Below are 22,936 nucleotides of genomic sequence, written 5' to 3'. Positions count from 1 at the left end.
ATCTGGGAGGGGGTATAGACGGGGCCAAGTCAGGGGCCGGCGCCTGGTGCCCCGCGGGGGACGGGGGTGGGTCGCGGCCCCGCGCTGCCTTGCCGGGGAGCAGCAGCGCCGGGCTCCACCTCCGCGACGCCGCCGCCCCGCCCCGCCCAGCCCCAGCCCCGGCCCCAGCTCCAGCTCCAGCCCCCGCCGCAGGCGCAGCGCAGCGCCGAGCCAGCCGGCCGGGCAGGCAGGCAGCGCAGCGCCGCGCACCGCAGCGAGCGAGCGGCTCAGCCCCGCGCCCCGATGGCGACGGCCGCCCGGCTGCGGCTGCTGGCGCGGGAGCTGCGGGCCGCCCCGCGGGGCCGGGGCAGGTGAGCGGCGTCCCCGGGGCTGCCTCCGCCCCGCTCCGCCCCCGCTCGCCCCGGGGCGCCTCGGCTCGGAGCTCAGCGGGCATCGCGGGGCCATGGTGATCTCAGGGGTGATCTTGGGGCTGCGATGATCGGGGGGGGGGGGGTGATCTCAGTACTGTGACGATCTCAGGGGTGATCTGGGGACATGGTGATCTCGGGGGGTGATCTTGGACCTACAATGATCCCATAGCTGTGGTGATTTCAGGGGTGATCTCAGGGCTGCGGTGATCTCGGGAGTGATCTGGGGACATGATGATCTCAGGGGTGATCTCGGGGCTATGGTGATCTGAGAGCTGTGGTGATCTCAGGGCCACGGTGATCTCAGGGGTGATCTTGGGGCTGTGATGATCTCAGGGGTGATCTTGGGGCTGTGATGATCTTGGGTGATCTCAGGCCTACAATGATCCAAGAGCTGTGGTGATTTCAGGGGTGATTTCAGGGCTGCGATGATCTTGATGATCTCAGGAGCGATCTCAGGACTGTAATGATCTCAGGGCTATGATGATCTGAGAGCTGTGGTGATCTCGGGGGTGATCCTGGGCCTACAATGATCTGAGAGCTGTGGTGATTTTAGGGGTAATCTGAGGGCTGCAGTGATCCCGGAGCTAAAAATCAGCACAACTCTTGCAAATGGGGGATTTCAGCGGTGGTCTTGCTTGGGTATAACGCTGGCTCTGCGTGCAGCACTGCCAAGGAGGGAGAGGGGATGAAGATCATGTAGCCTTCAACTCCCACCTGCCCTACAAGAAGGGCGCAGCTTCTTTCCTGGGCCCATTGAAATGGGATGGAAATCCCCTGCAGGACTGCTGGGAGTTGCAAGGCTCAGCCCTGCAGCAGATTTTTATAGGATGCCTGCTGGTAATTTTCAGCTGTGTGTTTTCGAGGTGAGGTGAGGCCAGGTGGGAGGCGCTGGTCGGTGAGTGCAGAGCTCTGGGAGGGGATGGCATTCATGACGTTGAGATCTCACACACTGTTCTCAGGAAACAGCAACTGCGGTGGAGGGAAAATAGGCTCTTTTGTGGTTTGGACTCCAGCCTAGCCTTGTAACTATATCAGAGGATTATTTGGTTCCCAAGTTTGAATGGACTCAAATTAAAAATTCTGGGCATGTTGGGGGGCAAAACAGTAGCATAAAAAAGCTCTTCTTATGGAAACCCTTCAGAGCAGATTGCTCGTTCGGTTGAGGAAAGGGCACGTTAACTGTAAAGTCTCCGGGAGTTTTGAATGCAGAAGGCCCCAAGGCTCAGGAAATTTTATCATCCCCAAGACTGAAGCTGCGATCAGAGCAAAACAGCTTGTCTGCAGTAGGACTTGTGATGGGGTGGTTAAAAGGCTTGTTTTATAAAGTAGGGAAGATGGGGAAAGACGAGCAGAGCATGGTGACTTTGGTGACCCTTGCCACCAAATTGCAGTGTTGGTACCGCAGAGGCCTAGTAGAGCTGCTATGGGGAGAGGAGAAAGCAAGAAGTCTTTCCCTTGTAGAGGGGACAGTTAGAAATGGCTGGGGAAGAGTTCCCCTCCAAAGAGCACTTTGTAGCCATGAGCTCCCCCCAGTCCGTGGGGCAGTGCAAAATGGGGGGATGGCCCTCCTGGTTGTGTTGCCAGAGCCCTCTCAGGTGCTCAGCATGAGAGGATGCAGCATGGCATCCATCCCTTGCTCTTGCAGGGGTCCTGCGCCCTGCCTGGAGTCCTTCAACTTTCTATTCCTGTGGCAATCTCCATAGGCACAGCGTTGGAGGTGGGGAGATAAAGGAACTTATCTTGAATCAACAAGTGTAAATTGGTGGCTGAGGCTGTTCAGAGATAACCGTGCTCGATTCCTAGCTGAATCCAAGAGTGCTTGCGTAAGCGGCCTGGTTTTTGCTTGTCACCACCAGGCAGGAGAGGTTTTTGAGGGCTTCCTAAGTTTAACTGTTGTGCTTCTGCATGGGGAGCTGCCCTGGACTGTCTTTAGGGAACAGAACGAATAAGCACGGGTCTTGGAGAGTCTTTGCCCTGTTGCACTTTCCAAGACCTGCTGAGATCAGAGACTGTGCTCTTGGTTTCAGGCCGCCTGGCTCGGTTTCTGACACTGGAGACTGTTTTGGCACTAGGATGCTTTGCTAAGGGAATGTGTGCAGTCTAAGGGAGAGCAGCTTAATTTGACAGCCTGTTCTGCTGCTGTACTCGTTTCCTTTGCTCCAGGCCTCTGATGGGGGTTGGTGAACGTAGGAAGTGCTGCAACAGGTCAGACTATCCATCCTGTCTTATAGGCCGGTATCAGATGTGTCAAAGGAAAGAGGTGCGAGGGAGAGAACTCTTTGCCTTCCCTAGCAAAATGATGGGAGCATTTCTTTGCCTATTCTTTGCATTTCTTTTCATATTCTTTGTTCCCCTTTCCCTGGTCTTCCCTGCCGAAACAATATTTCAGATGAAAAGATGCGTTTGTTTGTAGCCAGAAGTCCTACAGACCTGACTGTCTTAATATTTTCATTGTGGTCTCAGCGACTAATTACTACTTTGCACATCTAGTTCCTTCTGTCCTTGGCTCCTACAGTGCTTTCCAAGGATGCACTAGTAACTCCTTGAGAAGTAGTCCTATGATCATTTCCACCTTAAAAGAGGGAGCTTAAATGATCTGTCCAAGGGTAACAAGCCTATTTGTGGGGCTGAGCAGTGCCAGTAATGGAGCCCAGGTATTCAGGTGGTCATGAGACCATCGTACACTTCACGTGTCTATATCTTCAAACCACCATTCAGCTATTTACCATTTAATCCTCAAACAACCCCTGCGGGGTTGGTATAGCATGCTCCCTATTTTATTAGTAGAAAAACAGACCAGCTGAGAGAGACACAACAAACTGGTTCCAGAGTCAGGATTAGATCTGGAGCCACTGGTACCCAGTCCCATGCTGGGTGTCCTAGGCAAGTTACTTCCAACCCTTTGTCATTCAGATTTACAGAGAAAATCAGCCCGTGACATAAATTCCTGCCATCTCCCTGACCATTCACTTTTTATGGGGTGACCCTTGCTTGAGACTGTTCCTTTTTATTGATTTTTCTGCTGCCAAAATGTTCAACTCCAAGAGCTATTTACCTTCAGATTCTGTTCCACTCCCTGTCATTTCAGCCTTTGAATCCTATAATAATACCATTATAAAAGGAGCTGTTCTTTTCTGAGAATCATTACCTCTCCTTAGCAGTCAATCTCCATGTGTTATTGGACAGTAAGTTTGCATCACATTTGCGATCTGATTTGATGTATGGATATGAACATCTGGACTCAAGGCATTCATATATTGCTTTGTGTAGATTGACCAGAAGACTGTTAAATTGCAGAGAGAGAAGTTTGTGAGTTCTGCTGAAAAAAACAATTAAAACCCTTTATTTACTTGTAGATAAGCTGTGTACAACAGTTAAAAAAAGAAAGGGGCAAAATCAGACTTCACTGAAACCCACTTGCACAGGGATGTGCCTGGATCCAAGGGCTTCTGTCTCTCCCATCTTTTTGCAAGAAGGAGGTGGGGTTGGGGTGGTAAATGGGAGAAAGAATGAATATAGTGCAACAGGCAGCTGTTACCTCCCAGCGGCTCCTCTCTTCACTGGTTCAGTCCTCGTGCTGCGAGGGAGGATTCATTCTTTGGAAGGATCCTAGATAAGCGACTTGGGTATAAATCCATTCTGAGTGGGCAGATCGGGGACACTTTCCCTTGTGCATCTGGAACTTGCGGGGGGAGATCTGTGTGTATGCATAATCCTTTGTGATCGTTTTTAGAGAGGCTGAGAACCAGCAGAAAGAGCTGCTACAAATGGTCCACATCTTGCTGGCCCTCAGCATCGTAGGATATGGAAACAGCTGCAACATTGCACTTTTCTTGAGGGAATTCCTATGTTATAAGTGCATGAAAAATAAATGGGGTCTTTGTTTAGTGGCTGCATTTCACTCCTAGCTGGGAACTGAGTGGGGAAGTGAGGCCCAAACACCTGCAGTGGTTGGGGGGACTGTTCGGTATAGAGGTCTGTCTGGTGGAAAACAAAGGAGATCCTGGTTTCTGATCACAGCTGAGATGCTGATCCTCCTTGTGACCTTGAGCAAGTCTGATAGGCCAGTAACCTGAAAAGGGCTGGAGATTCTGTGCGCGCCCAGTTTGAGGCATCTTTGACCTTATTTTCAGAAATGCAGAGCTCTTCAGTTTGAGACATGTAGGTTTGGCACCTATGTGAATCAAGCTTAGGGTGTCTTGAGTCGGACAACAAACATCATTATTGCTTTTGGCAGTAACCCTGCTGTGCCTCAGTTTTCCGGTCTACAAAATGGACACACCACCTCTAAAACCATGTTTTAGAGGTGAAAAGCACAACATGGACGTGAACCAGGGCAGCAAATGTTCTTTGTTACTAAATACTGTAGGGTATTTCTATCCTCAGTTATAAGTGAAACCTCTTGGAAAGTGAAAGCAGAATTTGGCCTCTCTCTAGTTCTTTCAAATAAAGCACCCGTGTGGGGCCTAGGAGCTAGGTTGAAAAGCTGCTTGTTGCTTTAGTCTTGCAACTGCTATATTTTTTTCAGGGTTGGAGTGTGACTTGACAGTCGTGTCCCAAGCAGGATCCTTTCCTGAAAGCAACATTACAGGGGAGTTTCCTGGAGCTCAGCATTTTTGTCAGGGGGCAAAAGTCCTTGCTATAAATACTTGGAGCCAGCTCCTCACTTATTGTTTCTCACTGGTTCAGGATATAGCACTTCTGGCTTTTCTTGCTAATGCCAGGGACTCTTGCCTGTTCCCACATTGAAGCTCAGGGGTAAACTTTCCAGGTTTAGGGTCCATCTCTGATCCTGTTGAAATCAACAGAACCCAGCTTTGGCTTTTTGGTATGCATTTGAAGCTCAGTTATGTGCTGTGCCAAATCACGGGGCAATGCCAGCACCCCACCCCTTTAACTGGAAAATAGCAGCTGCTAATGCTGCCCAGTTTTAAAAGCAGAAAGATTACACTGCTGGGCAATGCGGGCCAGCGTGGGTGGGATGTTCATGTACAGCCCAGCAGGATGGACCGGGCTGTGGTAGGAGGGGGGGGTTCCCCCATGGCTTCCTTCTTTTTTTGTCAGATCCCCTTTGTTTCTTCCAAGTCACGTGTTGCGCAGAAATGTGCTCAATGAATTTTTCCCTTTCCTTTTGTCGTGGTGCCCTCAGGTCTGAGTCCCCATGGAAACTGCACAGGCGCTGGCATGCTGGCCAGAGGCATGGCCCTGTTTTCCTTGGACCCAGTCCAGAGCACTGCTGAGCCTCTGCAGTTCCTACTGACTTCAGCGGGCCTGATGGGGCCTCAGCACCTCTCACACGACCAGTGCAGCAGTGGGTCTTTGCTTGCTCTAGTCCCTCCTTTCCATCTCACTCTGTAAGTGAATGAAACACTTAAGAAAGAAGTGGCAGGCAAGTTTCTTTGGGTAAAAGTGATCTCTTTTATTAAACCAACTTAAATATTTGGAAAAATTCTTCTTTGCAAGCTTTCGGATATAAATACCCTTCATCAGGATGAAGAGGCATCTTGTCTGCCTATGTCCTTAGACCAACACGGCTACAACCTATACCCCTGTAACAAGAAAGAAGTGGGAAGTTTGGGTTGTTTCTAAACCTGCTGGGATGCAGGGGTTAGTGTGAAGTGTTAGATTCAATTCCACTTCCATGGTAACTTTGCCCTTGACCAAAATCCTCTCTCAACTGAGCGTCCAGCGAGTGATCATTGGCACGGACTCTCACGCCTCCAGCGTGCCTCTGCCTTGTCCTGGAGAGACCTCGGTAGATTTGGGCAACTGGGCCTCTGCTCTGAAACCACCCAGCAGCGATCAGGGGATAAAAGCTATTGACCGGGTCTGGATTGGGATGGGTGCCCTAGGAGTGAACAGCTGTGAGCGTTTTGACCTTAGAGGATGACGCCACCTTCCTTTAGGAGAGAACTTTCTGGGAAGAGAAAGCTCCCGGTGAAGGGCTCCTGTCCTGCAGCGCACTCTTATCTCTCCTGGTTTATTTACCTGACCTGCTCAGCCATTTCTAAATCATAAAATTTAACTCTGTTTAACATTTGCCCCTCTGCGTTCTTTCTCACCCAGCCCTGGCATCACTGTGGCCTTGGCACAGAGCACGGTCGGAGCCTGATGTAATGAGTAACCGGGTGAATGGAAGGAGCAGGCGGCAGGGCATTGCCCGGTGGCACTGTGCTGCCTGCTGCCTTTCTTTCCAGGAAAAGAGCGTACGGAGCTGATTCTGCCCTCCGTTCTTTGTGTGAAACCCATCGTCCGGAAAGCAGAGGCTTAGTTCGTGCCTCGTGGAGGTCAGAACGTGGCCCCTGATGCTGTAGAATAGAAATCTGCTCAGCTCCGGGGCTTTCTTTTCTCATGTCAGGTGGACAGATCTTCGGCAACAAGTGGCACAGCCTCACAGCAAGCCATGGACATGGCCTCACAGCAAGCCATGGACAAGGCAGATCTGGGCTCAGGCTGCTTCAGCTTTCCTCCTTCAGACCAGGTCTCCCTAGAAATGCCGCCCTCCTGTTTTACGTCGACTCCGCACACATCAGGAGGTGCCGCGGGTTACTAAATCTACACACGACTTATCAGTCGCCTTCCTGCTTTCTTTGTAGTTGAGGACTAGAGAGATTGGGATAGGGCAGGGGTGGTGGACGTGGAACGAAGGAGTTGGGGTGGATGAAGGGGGCAAGAGCAGCCTGCAAGCCCTCTAGAGCTGGGCTGGCAGGTCAGGTAGGACTGGTCTAGGATGAGAGCTGGGGAGAAGAGCGGTGCCCTGTCTCAGGGGATCAGAGAAAGCTGTGGCTCAATGGGGGTATTGAAAATGTTTCAGGTATTCAGCATTGTGGAATGAAAGGGGAAAAGTCATTTAAAAACACTTCCTCTCCTCCTCCACAAATGCCTTTTGCAGCGTCCTCTCCTCTTAGCCTTGCTTTCAGGGGCCCTTCCAGGTGCTCCGCACAGCCCTGGGTTCTCAGTCTCTCCCACAACACAGCCTCACAACCTGTGCTCCTCCCAAGGCTTCTTGGTATAACCAGGGGTGGGCGAGCAGGGCATGAGCCCTGGGCACTGATTTAGAAAGGCAGCACAGCTGCCAGCCACTGCCACAGGGCACAACATTGCTTGCTACGCCTCTGGGACTTCTTTTCCCCTGTATCCTGTATCATGCTGACCTGTGGCTTGAGGCACCCTCCCCTTCCCTCCTGAAAACCTGCTTCTCTAACTCTGCCATCCCTCACTGGTCTCCCTGGCACTGGCAGTTGCACATTTGTTCTGCTGTTTCTGCTCTCGATGAGGCCTGGCCCGGGAGTTTCCAAGAGCTTGTCGAGTACCTTGTACACACTGACAGTGTTATATACACAGCCCATTACTGTGGAATTGCTTTTCTATTGCAACCTATCAGTGTTTGAACTTTCCTTCTCCCACACACTGCTTTTATTCTGGGCAATTAGAACCGCCTGTTCTTTACATCCTCTTAGTAGTGAGATGCCAGTGCAGTTTGTGTTAACCCTCTGTCTCTCACTTAACTGTCTTCTTGCATGTAATGTATCCCACCTAAGGGTTCTCCTCCATACTTGTGGCTTTGATTCAATGTCTTCTGGGTGATTTCCTGCTTTTTGTATGATCCACATTATTCAGGATTGAAATCTCTCTGCTTTGCACAGGAACCAGCAGGGATCATTAGGTGCCCTGAGCATAGAGTGAATTTGATTCACCCAAGGAACCTTGTCTGCCTATGTCCTTAGACCAACACGGCTACAACCCAAACCCCTGAGCATAGAGTAGTGTTTTCAATGTTGGTTTTTCATCAAATAAAATACCTGCAGCACTGGGGCCATTCAGGCTCACACAGTACACTGCACAGTGCTCTGCCTTTCAGGCCAAGCAAGAAGAGCTGGGACTGTGTCAGTGCTGTGGGCACTGCAGGGCATGTGTCCTCTGGCGGGAAGTGGATGCACCTGTAGGGCTTGGATGGGATTAAAGACGGCCATGGAGGCCCTCCTATGCTTCTTCATATATCTTCAAAAATGGCCTCTGATTTCTTCCTACTTGAGCTGCCCAAGGTCTGCTTTGCAGAGCTGCTAAGCACTTCCCATTGACTTCCATCAGAGCTGGACAGTTTGCTAACTCTGAAATTCAGGCCCTTCGTGTCTAAAGACCCATCTTTAGACACGAAGGGCCGAATTTCACTTAGCAAATTGCACAACTCAGATGCGGCTAAAGCTGGTGGAGACATGAAACCAGTGGCCGCTTCTGGCCAGAGGACCACCACTCATGGCTCGGGAAGACAGCTGATCCATGGTGTTTGCTAGAGGGAAGGCTGCCTCTTCTCATGGAGGCCCATGTTACAGCAGACAAGGGCATCTATCCCAGGTGCCTTCATAGCCACAGTAACTAATATCTGAGCATCTTTTGTAGCCTAGAAGGTGCAGTGCTCATCCTGATGTTTGCTTGCAAGAGGATGGGGAGGGGCAAGGGGCAAGGACCTGTCCAGCGTAACTATTGAGTGTATTCCCCTCGCTCCAGTTGATTTGGGCACTCGTGCTCTGTTCAGCTGTAGAGCACCCGTCTGGTCTTTAGAGCGTCATTGTGGCAGGCTCCGGAGACTCTGCCTCTTCTTTACTGAACAGTCCCTTTTCATCTGTAGTTTGGCTTCTTGAGAGGCCCAGAGTGGAGAATAGCGGGTTGCCCTTCACAGCATTATAGCAGCCCCCTGGCTGCTAGCCCAGTGGCTCTCAACCTTTTTAGACTCAAGGCACCCCTAGATAGGCTCCAGGCACCCCTGGATAGACTCAAGGCACTCCTTGGGAAATGCCAGCTCTTAGTTTTCACTCTTTTTTTTTGCCTATAGAAAAGCTTAGATCATTTTTTTTGCAGAGGTCTTAGACCATAACTATGGATTTCTATTTGCAGCCTCTGGGTTTATCTTGTGAATCATTTATTGGAAATGTACCAGTGCAAACACTGTGTGGGGCCCTGTAGGACCCTTGAAAGGATCTCAAGGCACCCTGGTTGAGAATCAGTGTGCTAGCCTGTGTTAACTTGGCTTGATTTCTGGTTATAAACACAAACTCAGCTGATGCAAATCAGCATTCCTCTACTAATGTTAACCCCCTCCTATGAGCTGAGGATGTGACTTTTTCTCTCTTGAGGAAAATCCCTTGCATCTGGGCTTTGTTTTTGCTGAGTACTCCGGCCAACTCACAGTGAAGCCTTGTTTCAAATGGCTCCTCAGACTGTCCATGTCATGGCTTTCAGTTTTCTCCAGTAAAAATTGGAAACTTAACTCAAATTAGGATTCCTCAAACTAGGGTAGGCAGTGCACTTCCAGTGACCACATAAAAGGAAGGAGTGAGAAAACAAAAAAAAAGGAAAGGGAAAATATAAATGCAGGGAAGAGAGGAGAGAGAAAAAATGAAGAACCCTACAATTTCTTGGATGGTTGGAGGGGGAACCAAGGTTGGTTATGACTTTGATTCTGTTATGGGTAATAATAGGAGTTATGGTAATAGGAGCCCTCTACTTAGCACAGGTAGGATATTATGGTATGGAGGAGTTCTCATAATGCATCTGGATTATATCCAATAATCTACTCTTATAACCGGACCTCTGACCTGTTGGGACCAAGAATCTCGGGGGTTGTAAGTCCTTTGGATCTTACGTTATAGTGCGGTGAAGGCAACCAGGATAGAAGATGGTCTCAAAGTGGGGGCAGCATAGGATCCTGTCAGTTAGGTACAACAAGGAAGACCCTGTCCATATCCCTCTGTCTCTTGGCCACTCTTCACCCTTGTCTCTTCTTTTACAGTGCTCTGCACACACATGCACCCCTTCCCAAGCCTGCAGCAGCCAACAGCTACGTCCGTGGGATCTTAAACGTTCCACTTCTCACCAAAACTGTGGATCGGTGCCTGGAGGAGACAGTCCACCAATTTCCAGATCGTGAGGCCGTGGTGTTTTGTCGAGAAGGGGTTCGGAAGACCTTTGCCCAGTTCAAACAGGATGTAAGCAGTTGGTGCGCTACGAACTCCAGTCCTGTATGTAGCTCATCCCCCATGACCATGGGGAGTCATAGGGTGCTGGCAGGAAAGCAGGCTCAGACCATCAGAAAACGGTTTCATCGTGGGGCTGAGCAGGACAGGGGGGAGTTGGGCTTGTCTTTTCTGGATCTTCAGCCCGGTCCTGAATAGATAGCAAACCTACATATTGCCTCATTGCCTGACAAGGTGTTTGCCATGTTCATCCTATCTACCTGCACTGTAAGGAATGAAGTCAAAGGGAGGAGGCAAGCCATGCCAGAAGCATATGTTATACATAAAGCACTTTCCAGAACAAACTGCTGCTCCTACGAAATGTTTTCCTCTCTGATATTATTATGGGCCCAAGCCTGAAAGGTTTTTCATTGGGGTCTGATTGCAGACTTGTGGCGCTCAGCATCTCCCAGTCAAATATGTTGCACAGCTCCCCAAGCTGGGCTGGATGCAGCATAGCCACAGCTGCAAAGCAACAAGGACAGGCCAACTGACTGCCTTTCAGCATTGCTAAATCACCCACTCTCGCCGCTCCACAGTCCCCGCCGCATGGCTTCCAACTGGGAGACCATGCACACGTGTTTGAGGGAGTTGCTGGCAGGCAGGGTAAATTTGCAGTCTAGACACAGCCATTTCAGCAGCCCACAGCCTCTGGAGCTTCTCAATCTTTATACAAGTAAAAATCTCATTGAAATGAGTGAGAGTTTTGCTGAATGAAGAGTGCAGGACTTAACTCCAGCTATAATAAGTGACTCAAATGGGTACTTTGGATATATGAACAATACTCCACGTGTAATTGGACAGCAGATTTCCACCATGTTTGCAATATGATTTCTGGTTTGATATATGAATATGAGCAACCGGGCCCAAGGCATTCATATATCATGTTGTGTAGATTGGCTAGATGGTTGTTAAACTGCAGAGAGAAAAAAATTGTGAGCTCTGCTGAAAAAAACAATTGAAACCCTGTATTTACTTGCATGGAACTTTCCTGTTTCTTAAACTGATAAGAGGGCAGAGAGATCTCACAAGTGGCTGCAAAATCAAAATCCCAGTCATTTAAAATTAGAAAGTGTCAGGGAGGCCCCTGAAGATAGTAGGCCATGTATGTCCAACCCAATCTGAAACATGCTTGTCATGATGCAAAATAAAATGGTAATGTGAATGTAACAACTGGGCCCTGACACACGTTGGCAGGGTTAGAAATCAAGTTAGATTGTTTTCATCATCTGAGTTTTTTCAGGAGCAAGCAATAATTCATGTATGGTTTGAGTCCACCCCTCTAAGTGGGCCCACTATGCGCTTTGGGCTATTGAAGTCATAGTTTCAGGAGCTGAAGAGGAATTAAGTGTTTCACTTGTCTGTAATTTCACCCATGGGTGTTTGCTTATAGCAGATCCTACATCCCTTTGTACACATGCTTCAAATTTGCTGCTTTCGTGCCTTCCATCACCCGTGAGTGGAGGCGGTTTGATTTCTGCGTATGCATCATTTATAGTAATATGATAGTAATTAAGCAATAAACTGACAGTCTGTACACGAGTGCTGCAGCATGTGCAGTCTCAGTTTCTTAAAATGGCTGCTAAAATGACATTATGCCCAAAGGATTTAATATGCCTTGATGTAGACTGTGAGCACCCCACTGTGAGGGGGCTTTTCCCCCATCTGACTGTGGAATACATTGGTTTTTTCATTTTTTGTAGGTGGACCAGGCATCAGCTGGGCTTCTGGCTCTTGGCCTCAAGAAGGGTGACCGGCTGGGAATGTGGGGCCCCAACATGTATGAATGGGTCCTAATGCAGTTTGCAACTGCTCAGGCAGGAATCATCCTGGTAAGAAGATTGTCTTTCATCTTGAGCTACCTGTACTTTTCACTTAGAGCAAAGAGGGGAGATGGGGATGAAACCAGGAGCACAGGGATTTGAATAACTTAAATAAAATAATGCATCAAAAGAGCTGAAGTCACAGTCTCAACTAGGTCCATACAGCTGTTATCCTCACCCTGTTTTCCTGGGTAACTCAGGATGCCAAGCTAATGTTGCCAGCTCACCCATGATGTACCTAAGGATGCCAGCTCACCCATGTTGTACCTTACAGTTAATGATGGCATGAAAAAAGCTGGAAACATCCTTAGATACAGCTCTGGTGGCCCAACCAAGCACTTGCTATTCAAATCCACCCTGAATTCATTCTGTGTCCCTATAGAAAGGAACCACTCTAAATATATGTAACTGTGCTGTCTGCCCCCATTGAGATTCAGCCATCACTTGATGGTATCACTTGCTGCTATAACGTATGGTTTGTCTTATTTAGACAATGAGCTCCTTGGGTCAAGGGCTGGATGGACTCTGTCGTCCAGGAAGTTTCATACAGCATCAGCCATGCTGATATAATTCAAAACATATAGTATTAGGTAGAGTGAGTCAGTGGACTCAACTGGCTGACTGCCAAATGTATGAATTTGATAGCTCGACTCAGTTCTGGTGGCCAGTCTGCATTTAGAGAGAGTTGTAAGCTGTATGACGTTTCCATCTCGTTTGTTGTCCAGTAAGGAGTCTAATTGCCCCTAGAATTTGGGATCACCATAATTTAGTGGACTGAGCATATGCCGGGGAGCCAGGAAGCCTGGCTCCTATCCCTAACTTTGCCATATCTGTATGATGCTGTATCACTTAGCCTTTGGGCCTCTGTGACACTAAAAATAAAGATCAGTTAGTTGTCTTCCCATGTTACCCTGAAATCTTTGGGATGAGCATCCCCTAGACTTGGTTTTCAAATAGAAGAAAGAAGCTGTGTCTTCGCTTTTCTCTTGGAGCATGTGGTCTAAAGACAGAGTTTGAAGGCATCTTCAGAGCTTTGATTAATTCTCCCATCTCTTCCTCTTTGTAGGTGTCTGTGAATCCAGCCTATCAGGCCCAGGAGCTGGAGTTTGTGATCAGAAAGGTACTGTGGACCGCTTGCAACTAATGCCACTTAATTTTGAAATGGAAGTGTGTCAAAGGCTGAGGGTAACCATAGGAACAGCACTAGGAAACAAACTTCTGATTACGGTACTTGGGAAATTCAAGCAGTGGGAAGAAAGGCTGCTAAGAGGCCAATCTGCGTGAACAGGGCTAGGGGGGTGGATGAAGGCAGTGCTGTTGTGCAGTGGTTGGGCATGCAGAATGCGAATACTTGGAATAAATTCCCTTCATTCAATTATTGTTGTTCCCTGTGGTTACCTTCCCACCTCCGCCTGCCTGCCTTGGAGCCCTCTCTCTCTGCCAGTGGTCATTTTTGCACTAGATGCTGAAGAAAACCCACGCAGGCACAAAGGGTTTGTTGCAGAGCTGCGTCTGTCCAAGAAGCAGTCCCCTCGGACTGCAAAACATTAGGGGCAACAAACTCGCTTGCTCAACAGGTGTGTGGTTGGCAAGCCTGATGGAGCAATGCTCTTCCTCGAGTCAGTTCAACGACAGCCAAGCCTCATGATCCAACTGCAACAGGTCCTCTGGATCTGCTGGGGGAGTAGGAGCAGCAGGCTCCAACCGCTGACTCTTCCCTTGGGGTTTCCTAGCTAGAAAAGCAATAACCTTGCACTTCTCTGGAAGCCTCTTTTAATAAGGACACAGCCTTTTGGGAGGCTTGCTGGGCAGAAAGCTCAGTTGGAAGGGCAGCATCAGTGAGGATCACAATGGCAAAACTCCCATTGGCTTCAGTTGGGTCAGGATGACGCTAGAGAGGAGAAAAGCCTCTTAAATGCCAGCCTCCACAGTCCTGAGGAATTGCTCCATGCGGTGTTTCTTCTGTAGCCACCTTCAGTTCCATTTGAATCTGTTCTGTGTTTTACTCCATCTGCTCGTTGTGGCCATGGTTAGACTGCCCTCATGCCTGCCTTCTTTTCAGAGCTGCTTTGGACTGTTTCCCAGGCTGTCTGTAACACCCCCCAGGATTACCAGGGGTGACTAAGCTGGTCCGATTTCTTATCCCCGGTAACAAAGGATTAAAACTATTCAACCTTCATTTTGGATCAGATTAATCCATCCAGGCTTACAGAGCCCCCTGCACTGGTCTGGCTTGTTTGACTTTGCAATCAAAAGGATTAGTACAAGAAGACACAGCCAATGTGCCACCACCAGCCTCCCCCATGCCATGAGCACATGGAAGTGGGGGATTTGGGGCAGCCAAAAAAGGTCCTTCTCCCACAGCCGTGCTCCAGGGCTCCAACCCAATCTCCCCAAATCATCTTCTGTTTAAATCGTTTACATTCCTCTCACAACCTGGCTTCCATTTTCCCAGATTTAGCCATTTTCTGCTATGTTTTTCCTGCCTTGAAGTCTCTTTAGTCCATACATGAAGAAGAAGGATCAGATAGGGCATCTGCATGTAGAGCTAAATTAAAGGTGGAGGGGTACTCTGCTATCCCTAGATCTTGGGGTCTGAAACCTCTCTTTGCTGGCATCAGACAGCTCTCATGATGCTCCTACCTTCCTTGCTTATGTTTTAGGTCCTGATCTAGCTTGAGTTAAGATTTCATTTCTGATCAGCTTTGGAGGAACATAGTGACTTCCTTTTCCTCCCCTGCAGATGTGCCTTTTTTTTTTATCTCAGTCTCTGCAGGTCAGATGCTGCTCTCATTTTCATCGCTGTAATTGTTTTGTTCCAGTCGTATCAAAATGAAATGTATTTTGCCATTTAGAAAAAATATTTTAATTTTGAAGAAAGAGTCAACGTGTTTAAGGGGCTCCAAAAACTTAGGAAACCTGAAAACAAAACAAGTTTGTTTGACCCCAAAATGAAATATTTGGCTTTCTACGTTTTGCTGAGAGAACTTATTTTTTTCTCTTAATTTTGCGTTGTCCCGAACTGAAAACATTTAAATGGTTCTTTTTCCAGTTGATTGGCCAAATGGACAAAAACACCAATCAAGTCAGCAAGTCACGCTGCTCTAGTGACAGAGGCAGCAGCCTGGTATCAATCAGCAGCACAGAATCTGTTCTGCTGTCTTGCTAACAAAAAGGAAACTGCAAGGGTTCAGCAAAATGCTCCAGGCCCGGAAACCCCAGAAACCCACAGCTGCGCATGCAAATTAGCTCTCTGCTGGGTAGAGCCACGGAGCGTGCAGATGCAGCTGTGCAGGTGCATTCTGGCTTATGCGCCAGGCTTCGACAGTGCAAGTCCAAGAGCTTGAGTCACCTCTTTCAAGAGTAGTGCTGCTGGAGCGAGTGAATAAAATCAGTGGAAGTGCTAGGAAAATCAAGCTGCTCTCTTTTTCGCACTGGTCAACTCGGTATTAAAGCTGGTTTCAACCCTGGCTTGGGCTCCCTCCGTATCACTGTCACCTTGAGTGCCAGCAGGAGTTTCGGAAATGGAAGCTCCGTCTTCCATTCCTGGGTTGTATAACAGGAGTGTCACGTGCAAATCAAAGGAAGTGATTCTTCAGCACTGGTGAGGCCTTATCGCTGTGCTCTGTTTTGGACCCCACACTTCAAAAACGATGTGGTCAGTTTGGAAAGTGTCCAGCACAGGGCTACAAACATGATTAGGGTCCTGGGAAGCAAAACTTGTCAGCACAGGTTGAAAGAACAAGGGTGATTTAGTCTGATGAAGAGAAGACCGAGGAGGGATTTGATAACAGTCTTCAAATGCCTGCAGGGTGATTACAGAGAGGATGGAGACAGGCTTCGCTCTGCGGCTGTAGAGAACAAGACTAGGAGCAATGGCCTAAAGCTGCACCAGGAGAAATTTAGGTTGGAGATTAGGAGGAATTGTTTGACAATGAAGAGTGGTCCGGCACTGGAACAGGCACCTAGAGAAGCATGGATTCTCCATGCTTGGAAACTTTCAAAAGCAGTTTGGACAGACACTTCTCTGGGATGGTTTAGTCAGGGAGGATCCTGCCTTGAGCAGGGGGCCGGAGCTGACGGCCTTGTGAGGTTCCTTCCAGCCCTACATTCCTATGATCCTATGTATAATATACTGGTTACACATCCCAGGCCAATATAAGTGGGTGTTGTTCTGGTGAAGTCCACAGAGTTGCATCTGCCTACACCAGACATCACATTAAATCTCATTGCAAGTGAGCACGTGCCTTGGGTCTCAGGGCTGCTGCTCTGATGAGCCACAAAAAAATTGATCCCACTGTATGTCATCCAGCATCGTGCAGGGGCTCCCTCCCATGGGAGGGGTAGTGCTGCTTCCCTATCTCTCTGCAAGGACCAGTTATTCTCCTATCCGGTGACTTTATAAGCCACTTTACAGCACAGCTCCTGGTAGGTCGATGCCAGCACAAGTGTCGAAGTTCATTAAAGATAAGGTCTTAGTAACATACACTTGCTTGTAGACCAGCCAGCCTTGAAGAAAATCCATGTGTCATCATGTTAAGGACCTAGCTTCTTGCATTTAATTTCTCTGGGGCCATGAGGTTTTCCATCAGCAGTGACTGCCAGTGCTGTGCCCTCTCCAGTGCCAGAGCCTACTCGTTATTTCTTGAATAATATGAGTTTTAGCTTAGCTTGACTTTTGATGGAGTCTCTCGTTCTCTCTCCCTTTCCCCTCGCAGGTTGGCTGCAAGGCTTTGGTATTTCCCACTCAGTTTAAATCACAGAAATACTATGAGATCCTGAAGCAAGCTTGTCCTGAGCTAGAGAAATCCAAGCCAGGAGGAATAAAGAGCAAAAGGTAAGTAAGATGCACCAGAAATCCTCTCAGCAACCCCACATCCATGCTCTGCTTTATGTCCTCAGCCCTGCACAGTGATGGACCTACTGCTGGACCTACTGAATAATCCCAAGGGGAAAAGGTCCCAAGCAAATTCTGTCTGTAGAATTCAGTACTCTGTGACATCCATCGCTGAGCTATTTGAACACCAAATAGACCCCAGACCACTGGCTGATAATATTGGGCCCCATTCTTTTCCCCACTTTGAAGTCAGCCACCAATCATACAGTTTCTTCCCCATGAAATAGAAGAAACTCTCATTTAGACTGAGCTCAGCCATGGATACGGGATCCCAGTTTTGTCACACACAGCTCCTCTTGTATAATCTGCATTCCAGACTTGCTAAATAGAAGGGCTAAAAAAAAAGAGGGTTATCTCACTATCCCCTCTGACCGTCTTAGCAAACTTCATCCTGTGTCAAGAGAGATGGTAATGTCCTTCCTAGGAGTGTACCTTTGATAACCCACAGGTGTCAAGCAATCCATTCTTCTGCCTGTTTTTTATTTGTGCCAGGCTCCCTGATCTATCAGTTGTCATCACCTTGGACTCCAAGTTGCCGGGCACATTCCAGATGAGCGAAGTGATGCAGGCTGCAGAAAGCAGCCATGTGAAGCAGCTGAGAGACATCCAGCAGACTCTGTCCCATAATGAGCCCATCAACATCCAGTTCACTTCGGTAGGTGCCTTGCACTGCTCTGCCCTGCAGCTGGCACCCAACACCCTGGTCCTTGTGAATGGCACCAGACCCAATGTGGGCATGCTAAGCTTGGAAGGTGAACGCTGTTCTTCACCCCTTCAGAGTCGGGTTGAGAAGATAATTTAAGATTTTCCCCTTTCCTTTTCCAGTCCCATAGCTCTGCACTTCTTAGGGGTTGACAGCAAAGCTTATCAGCTAAATTATCACACTGATCTCTGCTATAGTTAACCTATTTTGTTTGCACTTTACAACTGTGGTGCTTTCCATTCAGATACCACCCGGTCTGGATGGAGACTAAAGGGCCAGATCGCTGCAAAAATCTCCAAGTTGGGGCATCCCCACAAGGAACCTTTTCACCTCACACCCTGAAAGAGTGGTAGAAAGAGAATCTCATAATGCTTTCTGTCTTCCAGGGTACAACAGGAAGCCCTAAAGGGGCCACTCTCTCCCATTACAACATTGTGAATAATGCAAACCTGATTGGAATGAGACTAGGAGTCTCTAAGTCGGTGAGTCTCCTGGATGGATGCATAAGTTGGGGATGGGTGCTGCTTGTGCCAAAGTGGGACTGAACTCACGGAGAAGGTAGACCACTAACCAGCAAAAGGGGGTCTTTCACTCCTGGCTGGGGGTTAGGGGTGGTGAGAGAATGCTTGAAGGGGAACCCCAATCACTGAGGATGGAGGAGGGGTATGCCTTTTGGATGGCAGCAGGAAGCACCTTCACAAGACTGGGCTTAGTGAACCTTAACCATTCAGTCTTCAGGTAGCAGTCCTCAGCTCATTAGATCCAGCACCCATCTCTTGCACTCGTATCCTGTAGATCAGTGATTCTCAACCTTGTTTGACCCAAAGAAACCCTCGTTAGAGTCAAGACACCCCTGGGAAAATGCCAGCTTTTAGCTTTCACTCCTTTTGTGATCACAGGAAAAATAATAGGGCTTTCCTTCTACTGCAGAGCACTCAGAGCACCGCAGGTCAGAGTGCTTTTGACACTGGATTCCTATTTGAAATCTCTAGGTTTATCTTGTGAACCATATGTAAATGTTTTTGCATCTTGCAACACGCTCAAAAGGATCTCACAGCACCCTGGATGAGACCAGCTGTAGCACCCTGGATGAGACCAGCTGCTGCAGTTGAGCTGATTCTGAAAGTTTCCTTGGAATGTATCCCCCACCCCCAAGTTAATATGTTTGGAAAAAAATTACTATTTAAACAAATTTTCTTTTGGAAAAATATTTGAATATGTTGCATTTTTTGGTTGGTTGGTTGGTTGGTTTCATTTTTGGACCATTTTAGTTTCAGAAAATTAGGGACATTTTTTTGCTATTTTACTTCAAAGTTTATTTAATGAGATCTTTCCATTTACTTTCCTTTTATTTCATCTCATGTCAGAAACACTTACTACTGACATTGTAGTATAACAGCATGGTTGACTGTAATCACACAAATGGGGAAGACTTGGATCTGGGAAAAGAAGAGATGAAGCTTCGGTATTTGCTGCCCTGAATTATTTAAAAAATAAAAAGATCAGTGCTATAGTTAGGGTTTTCTATTATACTCTGCCAGGGCATTTGTAGTTGTTACTCTGCTGTTACTGGCATATCATGAAATAATGTAAAAATAATTGAAAAGCAATAAAAACCCCCCAGATAACCAAGGTTTTCTGCAGGCTGTTCCAGACATTTGCAGAGGCATGGAAAGGCCATGCTTCAGCCAGCTCTAGAGATATGTCATTTAGAGAGGTGCCCATGTGCTCCTTGATACAAGATGATTCAGACCCTGAGCAGGTCTTATCTCCTCACTGCTTTGTTTGGCTTGATCCCAGGACTCCCGGGTTGTCCTCCCTGTCCCACTCTACCACTGCCTGGGGTCGGTCGCAGGGTGCATGGTGATGGCTCTGCACGGCCCCACTGCCGTCTTCTCATCTCCCAGTTTTGAGGGGAAAGCAGCACTGGAGGCGGTGACTCGAGAGAAGTGAGAACCGGTTTGCATGTTCTAGCTATAAGACAGCTCCTCGGCCTTTGCCTGTTGCCTCAGCTTTGCTGGCAGGCAGCCCCAGCTCCTGGCCTTTCTCTCCCCCCCTCCCCTTGACTCCTGCTGAGTCACGTTTTCTGTCTTTCCCGAGTCCCGTCTTGGCTGCACTCGGGTTTATGATAGCTCTGTCTCAGTCACAAGCATACGGTGATTCCCCTGGTCCCAGCTGACTTGGCTGGAAGGTGTGCCGCTGCTGTGCAATTAGTGAATGGGATTGGGTCTTTGTGCATAATCAGCTGCCCTTTCTTTCTAGCCCTTGCTGCACCCCAGAAATGGCTGCATTTCAAGGGTGCTACTCCTGGGTAGTTGTAAAGTGGAAGCACTGCTGCTGCCTAAATGTCAAATCAAGTCATTAATCCAATAACCCCAAGTTTGCACTACTCTCCAAAGCTTCACGCAGGGGTGGTGGGGAGCAGGGTGCTGGGTCCATACTGCAGCAGGCTATAACAGCAGCTTTGTTTTTTCTCTCCCCTCCTTTGAAGATGCTCCTATTTATATGGCACTCCAACCATGTTTATAGACATGCTTGCCCAGCCCAACTTCGACAGCTACGACCTCTCGACCCTCCGGGGGGGTAAGTATAGGTGCTCAAATGGCAACAGCAAAACCCATGCTGAATCTGCTCCAAGAAGGTAGCTGGACAGTCATTAGCAGGGCTCCTGGTGTTCTCTGATTACAAAAAATCCCCTGGTTTTCTCTGATTAAAAAAAAAAAAAAAAATCCCCAAATGGCAACAGCTAAACCCATGCTGAAGCTCCTCTAAGAAGGAAGCTGGATAGTCATCAGCAGGGATCCTGGTTTTCTCTGGATACAAAAAAAAAAAAAAATCCCCAATTTTCAGATTTAAAAAAGTAACCCAAAATCCATGCTTTTCCATGATTAAAGTGAAACACCACTTTAGTGACTAAAGTGGTGTTTCGCTTTAATCATGGAAAAATTATTTCATTTTAATCACGATAGTGGTGTTTCATTTTAATCATGGAAAAAATGTGGATTTTTGAGTGACTTTTTTAAATCTGAAAATTGGGGGGTTTTTTAGCCAGAGAAAACCAGGATCCCTGGTCATTAGTTGGGGTGTCCAGGAAAATTGCTGTTGAGGAGGAAAGATTCACGTTACTTGTTCTCTCTATTTCACTGTTAAATTTGAGGCCTGACATTAGAGCTTTCCATATGATTTCCATATTTCTAGCACCCTTTCTCCTTTCCTCAGAGCAGTTGCCCGACAGGTTGAAGGAGGTACCCAGCTGTTTTGTCTGCTGGAAACAGCAAGCGGACGCTGTATGCTGGGAGCAGTCCCATTGACTTCCATACCAGTATCCACCAACATGTGGCAGTACATGCCTGGCATACCGTATTCGGTATACATTCCTTAAGGCAAAAAGAGCAGTTGTGTGATGGGCAGTGAATTTATTCAATTTACCAGAGCTATATTTTCATGCCTTTTTAAAACCGCAGATAGAAAATGTGCAGTACTCCAGAGTTTCCTTTTTCTGTTGTATAAAAAAGCAACCCAAATCTCTGTGGAGAGTGCCTGCCCTTTGTGGGTAACAGTTGTACCCGGAGACTCTGGTGACGTCTGCATTAGAAGGACGTGGACAGGGCTGTTAGCTGAGAGTGGTCCTGTTTCTCCAAGTGCATTAAATACACAGACGGTTCATCTTGTCCCATGAGCCTGAGCATGAAGGTTGCCCTCCAGCCTTGATTAGAGCTATTTCAACTGGTAAGAGAGTCGCCTGTCCTCTCCCACTGGAGAGGGACAAGGTTAGGATAAAAACTCCTTGACAGGAGTGGGGTAGTATTTGGAAGCATCCCCCTGCAAGGGGTGTGTGTTCCTGGACTGATACTTTCTATTTACAAAGCTTCGGCTTTGTGTGAACTTGTGCTGAAAACTTTTCTTTCCTAACGCAGCGGTGTCCAAGCTTTCCGGCCCCAGGGGCCCGGGGAGTGGGTGCAGCTATTGCACAGGCCAGATTGAACCAGTGTGCAGAGTGGGTCTGTGGCCCAACCAGCACTTGGGGCTATGTCATCTGGCCCGTGGGGCTCCCCAGAGGCATAGCAGGGCAGGGCACTCACCTCCTCCCCCCCAGGTATGCCACCAGGGCTCCCCACATGTCTAGGATTTTGGCAGTGGGGGAGTAGTGGCAGTGTTAATTGCCACGGCTGACCCACGGGTCAGATAACGTTGCTCCACAGGCTGTAATTGGAGCACCTTTGTCCTGCTATAGGAACTGTGTTACCTCCTCAGCTCCTCCAAGCAAATGCCCAGCTCTTAGTGTCATGCTGAGGCTCTGCTTCTAAATGAATGAGTGTCCATGTTCGTGGAAGTGCTACACCTTGTGAGCAGGAACTTTTGCACCTTGGTGCACTGAGATGGAAAACCCTTTGAGTGAGATGGTCTGAGCAAGAAGAGTCTTCAAGGCAGTCATCTTTCCCCCCACCCTCCTTTCAGGAGTCATCGCCGGGTCCCCAGTGCCTCCTGAGGTCATGAGGAAGATTATAACCAAGATGAACATGAAAGAAATCGTGGTAAGTCAGACTCTGTGGGTCACCGGCATCCTTCCCTTGAGTGGGATGTTGAGCAAGTACAAGTCAACATAGTAGTGGACCGAAAGCTCCTTGAGCTAACACAGCTGCATGTGATCGGGTCAGAGGGCTCATGGGCTTTCCAGTCTTGTGCAGGGGGTACAAGGTTGGGCTGGGGATGATTGAAGGTCTAGGCAGGCTGGGGAGGAACATGGGAAGCTGTATAGACTCAGCTACTTGCTAAAAGATAAGAGGCTTGTGGGGTGAGGCCTGTGAAAAGGGGGGAGCTTTATACGCAGGGGGCAAGACTTGCCTTTCACCCTGAGATTCCTTTTTTTGTTTCTGAGTGGTAGTAAACTGTTCTGTTTCCCTGTTTTGCATGCTTCAAGGATAAGCGCTGTGGACAAGGCCTTGCTGACTCAATCGTGTATACGTATGTGTATGCTTGTTTGTCCTGTTGCTTCTTGAATTGCACTTGTTCGGTCTCTAGCCCAATAAATAGTCACACCCTGAACCATCAGGACAGTTGGATCCAGCTGCCCCTTTGTATTCATACCC

At 48.3% G+C, this 22,936-nt stretch overlaps 1 protein-coding gene across 1 annotated transcript in view; it reads left to right on the top strand.

The window, feature by feature from the left end:
- Positions 1–222: 222 nt before the first annotated feature.
- ACSF2 (acyl-CoA synthetase family member 2) overlaps positions 223–22,936 on the top strand; it is a 46,592-nt gene continuing 23,878 nt past the window's right edge. Inside the window, exons 1-10 of the mRNA XM_014601779.3 lie at positions 223–350; positions 10,201–10,396; positions 12,127–12,255; positions 13,313–13,366; positions 16,965–17,083; positions 17,636–17,798; positions 18,233–18,328; positions 19,647–19,795; positions 20,338–20,429; positions 22,305–22,381. Coding sequence (XP_014457265.2) covers positions 283–350; positions 10,201–10,396; positions 12,127–12,255; positions 13,313–13,366; positions 16,965–17,083; positions 17,636–17,798; positions 18,233–18,328; positions 19,647–19,795; positions 20,338–20,429; positions 22,305–22,381 — 1,143 coding nt within the window. The 5' untranslated portion in view covers positions 223–282. The remainder of the gene's footprint in view (positions 351–10,200; positions 10,397–12,126; positions 12,256–13,312; positions 13,367–16,964; positions 17,084–17,635; positions 17,799–18,232; positions 18,329–19,646; positions 19,796–20,337; positions 20,430–22,304; positions 22,382–22,936) is intronic.

This window comes from Alligator mississippiensis, chromosome 8 (genome assembly GCF_030867095.1).
Source record: "Alligator mississippiensis isolate rAllMis1 chromosome 8, rAllMis1, whole genome shotgun sequence".
NCBI lineage: Eukaryota > Metazoa > Chordata > Crocodylia > Alligatoridae > Alligator > Alligator mississippiensis.
Note: the sequence above shows the minus strand (reverse complement) of the source record. Positions and strands in the feature narration are given on the sequence as shown.